Raw genomic sequence first — 15,776 nt, 5'->3', positions numbered from 1 at the left:
TTTTCTGGGGCAAGGGGAAGCTCAGTTTTGTTTGTAATGAAATGTTTTGCTGTCTCAAGACATGGAAAGCAGCATCCCTTTTGTGCAGGTGATTTGCAGAACTCTGGGATGGACACTTTCCTCTAACAGACTGCTGACATTAGAAATTGGAGTAGAATTATTAAATCCTGAACAGTTTTCCTACACCCTTACCTCTCCTCCTGACTTAGTCCCTACTTTCATGTTTTTGAAGGGGAGTCCATCACACTTGACTTTTTTCTTCCATCTCCCACAGCCAGTCAGTCTCCCCAAGATATGAAATTATAGTTTGTTGACTCTTGAATTTGTGCCATTCTCTCCCTTGATGCCGCACCTGATTTTGACCCAAGTCTATCGTTGCTCTCCTGAGTTGCCCATCTCTACCAGATCCAATCTACCAGCATCCCAGGCAGACTGAGTTTCTCCAAAGCTTAAAAGAAGATTTCCATGGCCCCCGTGGTCTACAGATGAAAATCACAGACTTTCTATGCTCTGACTGCCCCCCACCATTTCAACCTTCAGCCACATTGCAGAGCTGCTCTTTCTCAGACTCATCCTGCTTTGTCTTACCTGCTTGTACGTGACTTGCTCCTTCTGCCTCGAACACCTTTGCCCCGATTTTCTTCAGTGTCCAGGTTGGGTGCTGTTCCTGCGCGCCCCAGAGCACCTTTTGTATACCAGAGCGTCCTTCATGGCTGACTCACCTGTTTCATTAGTTTGTATATCTGCTCCAGTAGACTCCTGCTTTTGGAGCCAGGGGCTGAGTATTATTTTATCATTATGTACATAGCCATAAAAGGCTGATGTGACATGGAGAGGGCATATTCTACCTACATTCTGAATGAGACCATGGATGATTTGAATGTATTCGTTAGCAGGAAAGAGGGTTTGATTTTATTTTTGTCCTTATCCATAAATAGTATCTCCATTACAGCCAGACTTACCCATTTCCTAAGATTATATGATTTTAGGGCATTTTGTCTGAAATCCAGCCTCTTTTTTTTTTTTTTTTCTGTAAAGTGGATATGGCACACACTTAAAATACTGACATATTTTTAAGTTAATAGCCCTGCATATCTACAAGGACTCAAGAAAAAATAAATCTGAGTATATGATTTTCCATATCTATCTAAAGGTAGAGAAAATACTGCAGTATTTCAAAGTTAATGCATTTGTTGTTAAAATTCAGCTTAAATTTTAGTCAAAAATGCTATAGTTGTTATCTAGTTTACCTCATGCACATGCTTAGATTGTATCAAATATAAATTTTCATTTATTCTTTGTGGCTATAAATAATAGAGTAGGTTCATAAGTACAAGTTCAAATTCTGGCCTTTTGTGACTAAGTATGTGCATATATCTCCGATTCTACAGCACATAGATCCAGACAAAATGACAAGTTGAATTCTCTCACCCTTTACATCTTAGCTTAGATGTCACTTCCAATGACATCTGTCTTTGATCATCAGACTGCACTAGCACCCCTGTATTTTTCCTATCATTTCACTTTTTAAAACATAGATTATTTCCTTGCTTGAGACATTTCAGAAGCATCAAATGTACTTACATAAAATCCAAATGGTTCTCATGGCCCACAAAGCAAGACATGTTCTGACACCTGCTCACCTCTTGAAGGTATCAGCCTGTCTAATCCTTCACTCACCCTGAAGGAAGAGCCACATCGCTGCCTTTCCCTTAGTTTCAAACATGCCTCCCTGTTACAAAAAGATTTTTCCTGAGTCCCTCCTCCTGTTGGGCTCACACTATCCTTTTAGACCAGCTTCAGTCTTACCTACTTGGCCCGGGGGTGGGGAGGGGAGATGTCTCACCTACTAATTAGATTAAGCACAGTTCACCACCATGAGTCTTTGTCTTTTTAACTGAAGTATACCTGACATACAATAGCCTATTAATTTCAGGTGTACATCATAGTGATCTGATATTTTTATATGAAATGATCCTCATGATAAATCTAGTTACCATTTATCACCATACAAAACTATTACAAAATTATTGACTATATTTCCTATCCATTACATTTCCAGGTCTTATTTTATAACTTAAGGATTGGACGACTTAGTCTCCCTTACGTATTTTGCCCACTTCCTAGTGACTCCCTACTCTGGCAACCCAGAGACCGTTTCCTGAGTCTGTTTCAATTTGTTTCTGTTTTTGGTTTTCTTTTCTTTTTTTTTTTTTTTTTTGGATTCCACATATAAATAAAATCATTCAGTATCTGTCTTTCTCTGAGGATAATACACTCTAGACCCATCCATGTTGTTGCAAATGACAAAATTTCGTTCTTTTTTGTGGCTAAATAATATTCCATTGTGTGTAGGTAGGTGTATATTTACATATACATGCATACATATATATGTTTGAGAGAGAGAGAGAGGGAACACAAAGTATGGAAGTTCCTCAAGACGTGTATGTCTTTGAATTGGTGCTTTGGTTTTCTTTGGATAAATAACCAGAAGTGGAATTACTCGATTTTATGGTACTTTTAACCTTTTGAGGGAACTCTGTACTGTTTTCCATAGAGGCTACACCAATTTATATTCCCACCAACAGTGTGCAAGGATTTTCTTTTCTCTACAACCATGCCAACACTTATTTTTTTGTTGTTTTTTTGACAGTTGTCAGTCTGACAGGTGTGAGGTAATCTTATGGTTTTCTGATTTCCCTGGTGATTAGTGATGTTAAGCATCTTTTCATGTTCCTGTTGGCTATCTGTATGTCTTCTTTAGAAAAACTACTATTCAAGTTCTGTAACCATTTTTAATTGGGTTGTTTGCTTGTTTGTTTTTTATATTAAGGTATGTAAGTCCTTTGTATATTTTGGATATTAACCCCTGATCAAATACATGATTTGCAAATATCTTCTTCCATTCAGTAGGTTGCCTTTTCACTTACTGATGTTGTCCTTCATTGTGTAAAAACTTTGATGTATTCCAAATTGCTTTTTTTTTTAAATTTTATTTATTTATCTGACAGAGAGAGAGATCACAAGTAGGAGGAGAGGCAGGCAGAGAGAGAGAGGAGGAGGAAGCAGTCTCCCGCTGAGCAGAGAGCCTGATGTGGGGCTTGATCCCAGGATCCTGAGGTCATGACCTGAGCCAAAGGCAGAGCCCCAAGCCACTGAGCCACCCAGGCACCCCTCCCACCTGCTTCTTTTAGGTTTTTTTGCTCTTGCCTTAGGAGACAGGTCAAAAAACATATTGCTAAGACCAGTGTCAAAGAGCTTACTATGTTTTCTTCTAGGGGATTTATGGTTTCAGGTCTTACATTCAAGTCTTTTAATCCATTTTGAATTTATTTTTGTTTATGTTATATGAAAGTGGTCAGGTTTTCCCTGCACCATCCTCTGTAAAGATGGTCTTTTCCCTGTTGTATATTCATGTCTTCTTTGTCATAAATTGACCATAGTTGTGTGCATTTACTTCTGGCCTCTCTTTTCTATTCCATTGATTTATGTGTCTGTTTTTGTGCTAGCACCAAACGGTTTTAATTGCTATAGCTCTCTAGGATAGGTTGAAATCAGGAAGCATAACACCTCTGACTTTGTTCGCTTTCAGGATTGGTTTAGCTATTTGGGGTCTTTTGAGGTTCCATATACATTTCAGGATTCTTTGTTGTAATCCTGTGGAAACTAACATTGGTAATTTCAAGGGATTACATTGAGTCTGTAGTTTGCTTTGGATAGTACGGCATTTTAAAATAATATTTTTCCAATCCATGAGTATGGTTTACCATTGATTTGAGCCATCCTCAATTTCTTTCATCAGTGTCATAGTTTTCAGAATATAGGTCTCTTACTTCCTTGGTTAAATTTATTCCTAGGCAATTTTTTAAAAGACTTTATCCATTTATTTTGAGAGAGGGAGAAAGAGAACGAGCTGGGGGAGGAGTAGAGGGAGAAAAAAGAAGCAGACTCTCTGCTGAGCTGGGAGCCCAATGTGGGGCTCAGTCTCAGGACTCTGGATCAGGACCCAAGCCGAAGGCAGACTGTTTAACCATCGAGCCATCCAGGTGCCCCGTTAAGTAATTTTTTAAAAATAAAATTGTAAATGTGATTGCTTTCTTCATTTCTCTTTCTTGGTAGCTTGTTATAGTGTAGAGAAATGCAACCTATTTCTGTATTTTGTATTCAGTATTTTGTATTTATATTTCTAATTTTGTATTCTGCGACTTTTTCTGAATTCATTTATTAGTTCTGGTAGTTTTTGGTGGAGTCTAAGGTTTTCTGTATACAGTACCATGTCATTTGCAAAAAGTGACAGTTTCATTCTTTTCCAATTTAGATGCCTTTTTTCCCCCTCGCCTAATTGTAGTGACTAATTGTATTGAATAAAAATGGCCAGGGTGGACATTCTTGCCATGTGTCTTAGAGTAAAAGCTTTTAGTTTTTACCCTTAAGTATGATGTTAGCTATGGGCTTGACATACATGACCTTTCTTATGTTGAGGTGTGATTCTTCTATACTCACGTTGATTTTTTTATCATACATGGATGTTGAATTATGTCAGTTGCTTTTTCTGCATCTAATGAGATCATATGATTTTTAGCCTTCATTTTTGTTAATGTGTCATATAATGTTGATTGATTTGCAGATGTTGAAACATCCTTGGCATAAATTCCACATAATCATGGGGCATAATTTTTATATTTTTAAGATTTATTTATTTATTTGAGAGAGGAGAGGAGAGGGAGGGGCAAAGGGAGAGGGAGATAAGCAGACTCCCCACTGAGCAGGGATCCCATTACAGGACTGGATCCCAGGACACCAAGATCATGACCTGAGCCAAAATCAAGGGTCAGATGCTTAATAAACTGAACCATTCACGTGCCACGTGGGGTATAGTTCTTTTAACATAATGCTGAATTTGGTTTGCTAATAGTTTGTTGAGGATTTTTGCATCTGTTTTCATCAGGGATATCAATCTGTAATTTTTTTTTTTTCAATATCTTTGGTTTTGGTATCAGGGTAATGATGGCCTTGTAGAGGATTTGGAAGCAGTCCTTCCTCTTCATTTTCTGGAGAGTTTTTTGTTGTTGTTTTTTAATTACTAATTCAGTATCGTTACTTGTAATTGGCCTATTTAGATTTTCTGTTTTTCCATAATCTCAAAAGGTTGTGTTTCTAGGAATTTATCATTTTTTTCTAAGTTCTTCTATTTGTTGGTGTATAATTATAGTAGTCCGCTATGATCATTTTTATTTCTGTTGTATCATTTTAACTTCTATTTCTGATTTTATTTATATGGTTGTGTTTTTCTCTTGAAAACTCTGGCTAGACGTTTATCAGTTTTGTTTATCTTTTCAAAAAAAACCAGTTCTTAGTTATGCATTGATCTTTTCTATTTTTTTAAGTGCCTAATGTATTTTCACTCAGATTGTTATCATTTCCTTTCTCTTCTAATTTTGGAATTTGCTTGTTAATATTCTACTTCTCTTAGGCATAAAGTTAGATGGTTTATTTGGGATTTTACCTGAGGTAGGCCTGTATCACTATAAACTGTCCTCTTAGAATTGCTTTTGCTGTATCCTGTAGATTTTGAAAAGCTGTGTTTTCATTTTTATTTTCATTTGTCTCAAGATATTTATTTCCAACTTTATTTATTGACACATTGTTTAGTAGCATGTGCTTTAGTTCTCCACGTTTTGTTTTTCTAGAAATCTTTCTGTGATTGATTTCTAGTTTCACACTACTGTGGTTAGAAAAGATGCTGGATATAATTTTAATCTTCTTGAATTTATTGTAACTTGTTTTGCAGCTTAACATGTGATCTATCCTGGAGAATGTTCAATGTGCACTTCAAAAAAAAAAATGCAGTCTGAAGTTTTTAGATGAAATGTTCTCTATATAATCTGTTAAGCCATTTGGTCTAATGTGTTGTTTAAGGCTAATTTTTTCTTACTGATTTTCAGTCTGGATGATCTATTTATTGATGTAAGTATGTTATAGAAGTCCCCCCACTATTTTCTATTACTGTCAGTTTTTCCCTTTATGTCTGCTTAAATTTGCTTTACATATTTATGTGATCATATGTTGGGTGCATAGGTATTTGGAAATGTTAATATTGTTTGTTTCTTTTTTTGGAGTCACAGTCTTTGTTTTAAGTATATTTCATCTGATATGAGTCCTGATCCAGCTTTATTTCCATTTTCATGGAATATCTTTTTCCACCCCTCCACCTTCAGTCTGAATGTGCCTTTAGATACAAAGTGAGTCTCTTGGAAGCAGCATATAAATGGATGTTGTTTTTATCCGTTCAGCCACGGTATACCTTTTGATGGGATCATTTAGTCCAGTTACATTTAAAATGTATTGATAGGTATATGTTTATTACTATTACTTATTGCTTTCTGATTGTTTTTGTAGTTCTCTGTTTCTTTCTTCTTTTGATTTCTTGTGGTTTGATGTTTTTCTTTATTTTTGTGGGTGTGTATCCATTGTAGGTCTTTGAATTTGTTAGATTCTTTTGTGGGTTTGGTTTTGGTTACTATGAGGTTCGTGTATACCAACATGATAAATGTAGCAGTCTGTTTTTAGCTGATAGTCACTTAATTTCCAGTGCATTCTGAAAAAGTACTACATTTGTACTCTCCCTCCCCCCCCACACACATTTTATGTTGTTGATGTCATATTTTACATCTTTTTGGTTTAATTTTGCACACAAGATTTTTAAGTGGCCGATCCATTGTCTTTATTATATATTTGCCTTTAATCGTGAGTTTTTTTCTTTCATGTATTGTATTTTTAGTTATGGCCTTTTCCACTTAAAGACATTTTAACTTCTCTGGGAAGTCTGGTTTAGTGGTGATGAACTCCTTTAGTTTTTGCTTGTCTGGGAAACTTGGGATCTTGGGGAATACTGGGCTGTGGCTGCTTTAGTGGGATGCCTGGAGCTAGAGCTAGACCAGGTGTGAGTCAGTGTAAATGTGGGTTTAAGTGGGGGATTTGAGGTACACTTCAGGAGTTACACTACGTAATAATTGGTTCATTAAGGTAGTGGGATGAGCAAGAGGTAAATACAAGGAGGAAGCGAAGTTAGAGTCCAAGATGATCTGGAAGTTTCTGGTTTGGATATTATTTTGAGAAAACACAAATTGAAACAGATTGAAGTTAATGGGTTAAAATCTGGAAAACTACGTTTTTTTTTATTTATTTGACCGAGAGAGATCACAAGTAGGCAGAGAGGCAGGCAGAGAGAGAGGGTGAAGCAGGCTCCCTGCTGAGCAGAGCCCAACGTGGGGCTGGATCCCAGGACCCTGGGATCACGACCCGAGTTGAAGGCAGAGGCTTTAACCCACTGAGCCACCCAGGTGCCCCTGGGTAGAAAGTTGTTATAGTAAAATAAGTGATAGTAATAATTAAAAATTACAGTTTCCATGTATTAAGTATTTACTATATTCTGAGCAGCCCATATTGTTATCAGTAAAAATTATGACTAATCATTAATGAAGATAGATGGGAGATTTATATGTCAGAGACCTCACCAACTGTCATATACAGAAAATAGTTGAATTTTTGAATTTCATTGAGCTCATGTTGAAAGAGTATTGGGTGAAAAAGAAAGAAGCCACATACAGAATTTGAGGAATATTTGCCCTAGGTATTACCTAGAGAAGAGCAGCCACCAGAGCATGATTTGGGAGGAGAGAGTAAAACTTTTTTAATTGTAAGAATTCCTGTAATAGTCTATTAATTCAAGAAAACTCACTTGTATCATGTTTCCTGGTTGAAGATCTATGTCATATGATAGACCGGCCCTGTAAGCTAAGGGCTGACTGATGTTAACAAGACCATTGATGACCTTAGTCTCGGAGGAATACTCCAAAAAACTCAGATTCTCTGGCTTCAGGGCAATCAGGATATAAGAATATGGAAATATGAAATGGGCTACTTTTATAAAAAAGAAAAGTCAGTAACATTGAGTGTAGCTGAAGATAAATCATGGATTGGAAAATTATCACTTAATGACCTATTTTTTTGGTGAGAATATAGAACTCTGGTGTAGCTCCAGGCATGGAGAAAGTGGTGGGAATTTGGAAGTGACCCTGAAAGGAGCTGAAATATTTCTGTCATGGTTGTTTCTGATCTGAAGCCACCAAAGTTCAAGTTCAAAATTAAAGAAAATTAGTGAAACTTAATTAGTGGCAAATGGAGAAAATTAACAGATTTTTAGTAATCTTTACGCAAATCAACAAGATCAAAAGATAGTGAGGAGTTGAAAAACAAAGGTATTGAAGGGCTCGCACATGGATGTGGATAATTATTTATAATAAATTATTCAACTTGGATACAGATTGTACTAGCAGATTTTTCATTTAAAGTAGGTCATTTTTCAGTTACACCTAAGAGACACAGTAATAATTGTAGTATAATAGTTACTTTGCTGTTCAATATGTCATTTGGCAATAAAATTTTAGAGCAGTATACCTTAAGATCATACAGAATTAAGATTTCATTTTGTCCAAAGAAATATATTGTGATTCACAAGGGTTAACTACATATGTAATTTTTAAAACTTCAGGTAGCCTCATTAGCAAAACTAAAAAGGAACAAAGGCAGCAAATGCTAATAACGTATTTAATGCAGTATTAACAAACCTATAATTTTAACATGTAATCAATAAAAATATAGTTTACATGAACAATTTTAACATTAACAATTGTCTTGAACATCACATGTCTATTTTAAACTAAAAGCACATCTTAGTTCATGTTTCAAATAGGGATGGCCACACTTCAAATGCTCAATAGCCACGTGTGGCTAGCAGCTACCATGTTGGATAGTGAAGATTTAGACAGCCATTTTATTGACTAATAAGAAATTCTGATTATTCACAGAAACAGAGAGAGAATGGTATTTCTAGGTGACAGTAGCTTATCCTTCAAGTCTTACTGCATGTCATCTCTTTTGTGAGACTTTCTCTGAGCAATCTGGCCAAAGCATACCTTCCCATACATATTTACCTAGCATGCATTATATTGCTATATAATCTACTGCATCATATACTAGTTATATTTTCTTATATAAAATATTGAACTTCACAATGGCAAGTTACCTGCATATCTCCAACCCATACTATATTTAACAAATATTTTTTGAGTGCTTATTTATTATCAAGTATTGCTTTTTGTGCTCAAGATATATCTGTGGGGAATAAAATCACTGACCTTATAGGGATTACAGTTGAAAATCAATGCCCAGTATAAAATGTTGAATCAATGTTGAATGTTGAAATGTTGAAAATAATGTTGAAAAATGTTGAATTAAGAGAAATTTAGGTTTTAACTTTTGGTCTCTAAAGTCTCTAAACAGTAGGTTAAACTCAACGAAGTGATATTTAACAGTATTTAACGTCTTGCAATTTGATTTAAACCAAGAACATTTTATAGAGTTTTAGGTTGGAAAAGAACTGTCTTGATAGTAGTTCACATGACTGAGTGGTTTTAAATGAATTGATTCAAAATTTGAAATAAAGGGAATAGTTTTTCTTTATTATAAGAAGGCTTATCTAGCCGTAGTACCAATTTGTGCCACATCTGTGCAAATGTTCTGGGGACCAAAACTGAATATTGGGCATTCAGACATTTGCAAGCTTAGATAATTCATTGCCGAGGACTCGGGATAACAATCGGGCATTGAATTCAGCAGCTGAGAATACACTATAAGTGCTTCTAGAACAAACCCAAACGACTTTTCAAGTGTCTGCTGTCTTTAAGAGAGTAAGACATTTGACGATGGAGGTTTGTTGGAGAGGGGGCCTCTTAATTATCATGACCAATAATGCTATAGTTAACCTCCAAGAAGTGTGTTAAGTGGGACTTGAAATACTTTAAAGAGGATTTAAGTAGAAATGGATGTGTCTCTGTCACAGACTACAGTGATGCTGAGAATATAGGGGTCCACTGCTGTAGAGTGTGCTGTGTGTTTTACACATCTGTGTTTTTCTTCATCTTCCCTTTTATTAATTTCCGTTTGGGAGAATGGTGCTGTTCTGGTCTGCAGGCTCCTTAGTATCTGTGTATGTGTGTCCTTTCTCTGAGTGAATTACATCATGATTTATAATACATTTATCTTTATAAATAAATACAGAGCTACCACGTTTGAGCTGCTTGGATGCAGAGATCCTCTCTGTTAAACAATTTGGCCAATCACCAGCACGATTGTCTGCATGACTGGGAGACTCTGAAAATGTTGAATGTTAAGGAACTGAATTATAACACAGAAATTGCAGTAGCATTGTAATTGCTTTCTTAACATCTCCTTTTCCCTTCTTCCTGAGTTCAGTCAGTATGATTTTTTAAGAGCATGGATAATCACGTATGCGGTCCTTAAGCCACATTGGTTACCTCCCACCTCTTTCCTCCTCAGCCCTGTCAGCTCCAACCTTTGCTAACTGCTTGTTTGTGCCAAGTATAATCTCCCGTATCACCTAGCCTCAGCCTTCAGGGGCACGTAAATCTGCCTTGTGTGGATCTGTTTCTTCTACTATAGACTTTTAAAAGATCATATTTTCTTCTTTTGGAATCATTATCATAGTTTTACATTTAGTTCTTGCTATTTGATTAATAGCCTGCCCATGTCATTATAAGTTCCATGAAGAAATGTGCTTTGCCTGCTTCTGAGTGCAACATTACATCATCACACCCAATGCCTGTAATAAATGGTTAACACACATTTGTTAACCATATATAAACTTATGAACAACACATTATAAGTGCCACGCTGTCTAGACTAGGTCTTTTCTGTCTTCACTCTTAAGTATTATCCGTATGACAGAAAAGACATATGAGAAAAACCTCTTAAACTATATAATCTTGTGCTTACTTAAGCAGAAAATATTCTTTTTAATACGGGGATTATCTCCATAGACCCTGAAGAGCACTTAATACTTGTTCTACGTAAAGGTTAAATTTTATTTTTTATATGGGCTCATGCAGTTAGAAATTAATATTCTCCTAAGTCATTGAAATGTTACATTTTCTAACCTCCTAAAACACTTCATTTTTCTCAGCTTCAGGCAAGATTGAGAAATAAAATAAACTCTATAAGATATTAATATCCTTAATAGGTACTGAACCTGAGGGCTGACACACCTATGGGTTCATGTTTCAATTTTACTGAGCACTATGCTTGAGTGTTAAAAAGTAATTTTTTCTATAGCATGGAAATATATTTACAATAGAACATAAGAAATATGTTTTATGTTAAAATAGCATATAAAACAAAATGTAACATATATATAAATATATATACCTATATATGTATAAATAAAATGTATATATATATAAAGCCATATATATATAAATTAAAAGATTCATTGTAATTATATGAAGGAAAGAGAATTAAAATTTTGACATTTTTGCCTAAATTTTAAGTTAAATTTTTTAATTTTTAAATTAAAAGAACAACTAATTATTACGTAATATCTTACTCTCTTCATAGCCTCATTCACTTTTATGCCCATTCTTTTTTTTTTTTTTTAAGATTTTATTTATTTGGCACAGAGAGAGATGACAAGTAGGCAGAGAGGCAGGCAGAGAGAGAGGGGGCAGCAGGCTCCCCACTGAGCAGAGAGCCCCATGTGGGGCTCGATCCAAGGACCTCGAGATGATGACCTGAGCTGAAGACAGAGACTTAACTCACTGAGCCACCCAGGCGCCCCCATGCCCATTCATTTCTTGTATCCTCTTGCACTCATTTGGATATTTGCTCCCCCTCAATTCTGCTTCCAATGTGGCTGCCAGATTTCTTATTCCTGCCTCTACCTGTCCACCCATCATTCTGATGCTTACCTTTCCATTATCTCTCTCTGACTTCTGAGGAAATACTACCTTGTCCCTCTGTTGCAATGACTTTTATTTTGGGTGGAACCATATAAAAAGTTTCAGAAGCTATATTTATACATAAATCTAAAATATTATTTATCCATATGTCTTAAAATTTACTGGCGTGTCTTTCTCTGAACTAGAAAATTGTCACTTGAGCTCTCAGCTGGTATCTCAATGACCTTGAGCACTAGGCTCATAGTGTTCTAGAAAGCACAAAGGCTTTGGGGCAGTTGGAAGTAGAGGATACTTCGTTCCCACCTATTGCATTTTATTCACTGACCATAGGCAGGATGTTTCCCATGCCTCAGACCACCGTCAAACAAGAACACACATTCCCCAGAGAACTACCCTGAGGGCCAAATGAGAAGTCCTATTTGCAGACCTTCATTTTTCACCTTTACTGCCTTTTCTGTCTCTCATTCAATCTTTAGTACACGTGCCTTGCCATATGTTTGCTACACCTTCTACTTTCTTACCTCATTCCATTGTTTTTCTTGGGTCAGAGGAAAAATTTTGAGTTCACGTTCTCGGTTGGTCAGAGGATAACAATGAAAATTTCTCTTTGGCACACAAACAAGTACTTGTCACTCTAATATCTCTCCTTACATTATTCCCCAATCTCTCTAATTTACCCTGGAAACATTTGTCTATAATTACCTTATGTGGCTAGGCTCCATTAGTTTAAATTACTTGCCCAAGATCACACAGTTAATATGTGAAAAGGCTGAACTTTTATCCAAGGCCATTTTGACAACAAAGCTATATATTTGTTTTCAAGGCCCATGCCAGAACATTGCAACAAAAAAAAGGCCTTATTTAAGTAAGTGCTTAGACTTCTTTTTTTTTTTTTTTTTAAAGCAGATTGAGGTAGAGGATGGAGTATGTCTCATCTAGTCTTAGTTTTTAATTATTCTGAATTACACTGATGTCCTTTTTGGCTTTTTTTTTTTCAAATGTATTATTAATGCCAAACTAAAACCTTATAAGACATTTTAAATATAAATATTTTAAGTGTCTTTCAAAAGCAGGCTGAGAGTAATGGTCCCTCTGGGCCTTTTAGATCATCAAAAAATATATATATTTGGCTGATGTAACAAAAAGGAAATTAACAATAATTCTTTATGTATTTTGAACTCCAAAATTCAAAAATACCTTTCTTTTTAAACTTAATTCAAGTGCCCATGAAATCTGATATGTTCCCAATTCAGCTAGCATTCAGTTGCCCATAGCCGGAGTGAAACAGAATCTTTCTTAGTAGTGTATACTTACTAAAAATACAAGAGTATATTCACATATTTTAAACCCAAAAAGCCAGTGTATTTGGTGTCTGTTGCTTTCTAGTGCAACCATATGCTTTATTATTTATTAATTGTGATAAATCTATCTTTGACTAAGCTGAAAATCTCACAACTTCTCTCCCCAGGTAGAATGTGTAAAGAATGTGTAATGTTCAGTATTTTATCCTGAAAGCGAGACTCAATTTACTATAGAAAAGCTTTGATCTTCATATATGGCCTGACATACTGGGTTTTATTTAACAATGGAATTTCTTAGATAAGTACCAGGCATTTCTTCAAAGAACCTGACCAAATGCTAAAATCCATTACCTTCCAAAATTGCAATTGCTAAATTAGACCTAAAACATTTATGAATGTCACTTTGCCTTTCCAGCAATTAAGGAGTTCAAAAACAAAAACAAAACAAAACAAAACAAACCAAACACAAAAAAAAACCTTTGTGTTGCCCAGCTTTGAAATTACTGTCTTTATCCTGAAATGGCCCTTCAGTTTGCTCCAACAAATACTTTGGAGGTTGCCTTACAGAGGGAGACCTCCGTTCTGAACAGGTGTGGAAAAGAGTTCCTTGATGTATAAAAGTGTCCTATTTTAAAGGCGTTTTAGCAATTTTAGCACATCTACTGCTGTTGAATTCCCATGCAGGGAGGTGGTCAGTTCATTTCCCTTTAAAGGGCAGGAAATCTGTAAGTCAAGGTCATAGACCCAACTTCACCATGGTGAGGGGCAGCTGGTGATTTACTGAAACTGTCCCTTTCCTGTCTCCTTGGTTTAGTGCTGATCCTCCTGATCGTCACCATGCGAAGACGGAAAAAAGAGCCTCTCATTTTTGACGAGGAGCGAGACATCCGAGAAAATATCGTGAGGTACGACGACGAAGGGGGCGGAGAGGAAGACACGGAAGCGTTCGACATGGCCGCCCTGAGAAATCTGAACGTCATCAGAGACACCAAGACTCGGAGGGACGTGACTCCAGAAATTCAGTTCTTGAGTCGACCCACTTTTAAAAGCATCCCAGACAACGTCATTTTTCGAGAATTTATCTGGGAAAGACTGAAAGAAGCTGATGTGGACCCCTGTGCCCCGCCCTATGATTCCTTGCAGACGTACGCATTTGAAGGAAATGGCTCCGTGGCTGAATCCCTCAGCTCCTTGGATTCCATCAGCTCAAACTCTGACCAGAATTATGACTACCTGAGTGACTGGGGGCCTCGCTTTAAACGACTTGCAGATATGTATGGAACCGGCCAGGAGAGTTTGTACTCCTAGCCCCGGGACCTTAATTTGAAATGTACTGAAGAAAAAGGAAAAGCAAAAAAAAAAAACAAAAACAAAAAACAAACAAACAAAAAACCCAACAAAAACAAAAAATGAAAAAAACCCCACTCCATAAAGAAAACAGGAACTCGACTTACTAGAGAAAACGGTTGTAAATATCTCTCCATTTTTAACTGTTTAGGTTTTTGCCTTGGTGAAGCATAACTTACTTCATTAGACTTATCCAAGGGACTGCACTGACCACAGACTCTGAGCATTGGAAGGCTTTTTGATAAAACGAAATGCTCAGTGGTTTGTGAATAGATAGCAACTCTCAGATACCTGCAAAGCACCTAACCTCGATGAGTAAGTAGTGGCCTGTGTTGTCCGTGAACCAAGCGTACCCTGTACCTACCTTCACGGCACTGCCCATGAGAAGAACACAACTCGATGAGCCATTGAAAAGTCCTGGAACTTCTTGCATATCAAAACTTGGGACGAATTTAATTTACAGTGATGCTTTTAGCTTGCTAGATTGTAGAATCCAGCAGCATTTTATTGCTGTTGGGTAGCAAATATATTTCATTTAGCAATATATAAATTCTTAGAAAATCTCCCCAAACCTCCAACACAAGCCAATAAAATTTGGTGTAAGGCAACATAAACTGTTGTTTTGCAAACAAATTATGAAGTGTTCCAAATAAGAAAAAGGTAAATCATTCTTAAAGTTTGCCATCATTTTGAGATGCTTGTGTAGGTATGAAAAAAGTTGCTGTCTATTCATTGATGTTGATTATCTCTTCTGATTTATACAGGAGACTATCTTTCCTTTCTTTTTTATTTGACACGTGGTGTTCTATTTATTTTGGAGCTCCAAATCTCCACTGAATTCAGGTCCATCTGACTGCCTCATAGCATTCAACTCGTCAGAACATGCTGATTTTTCTCCAGTCTGAGCTACATGAAGGAAAGGAAGCATGGAAATGGAGAAAAAAATAGTAGAGCGGTTGAGCTTTGCTGCTGTTCACATCTCAGAGGGGAACGCAGCTACAAGGACATGCAAGTCGTTCATCTGAGCCATTAGAATGTACCAAACAGTGGAATAAAATATTTGTATTTTAGAAAGGTTTCAGAATTGATTTTTTTTTTGATGCAAGATTTTTTAAGGTCATAAGTTCTATATGCTCCAAAGACTTTTGAGAATTTGTTTTCCCCAGCTTCCTTTACTATAAACAGATTGAGTAGAAGACCTTTTTTTTTTTCACTATAGCTTAAACAATGTAATGCTATAAATTTCAAAAATCCATCTTTAAATTCTGATGCTAATTTGTTCCTCAAGAATTAACCAAGCAATGTAGGATTT

At 36.2% G+C, this 15,776-nt stretch overlaps 1 protein-coding gene across 1 annotated transcript in view; it reads left to right on the top strand.

The window, feature by feature from the left end:
* The window catches only part of CDH7 (cadherin 7), a 109,128-nt gene extending 93,927 nt beyond the window's left edge, over positions 1-15,201 (top strand). The window contains exon 11 of the mRNA XM_044242839.1: positions 13,932-15,201. Within this exon, the coding sequence (XP_044098774.1) occupies positions 13,932-14,425 (494 nt within the window). The 3' untranslated portion in view covers positions 14,426-15,201. The remainder of the gene's footprint in view (positions 1-13,931) is intronic.
* Positions 15,202-15,776: the final 575 nt, after the last annotated feature.

Source organism: Neovison vison, chromosome 3, assembly GCF_020171115.1.
Source record: "Neovison vison isolate M4711 chromosome 3, ASM_NN_V1, whole genome shotgun sequence".
Taxonomy (NCBI): domain Eukaryota; kingdom Metazoa; phylum Chordata; class Mammalia; order Carnivora; family Mustelidae; genus Neogale; species Neogale vison.
This window is presented reverse-complemented; position numbering and strand designations above follow the sequence as displayed.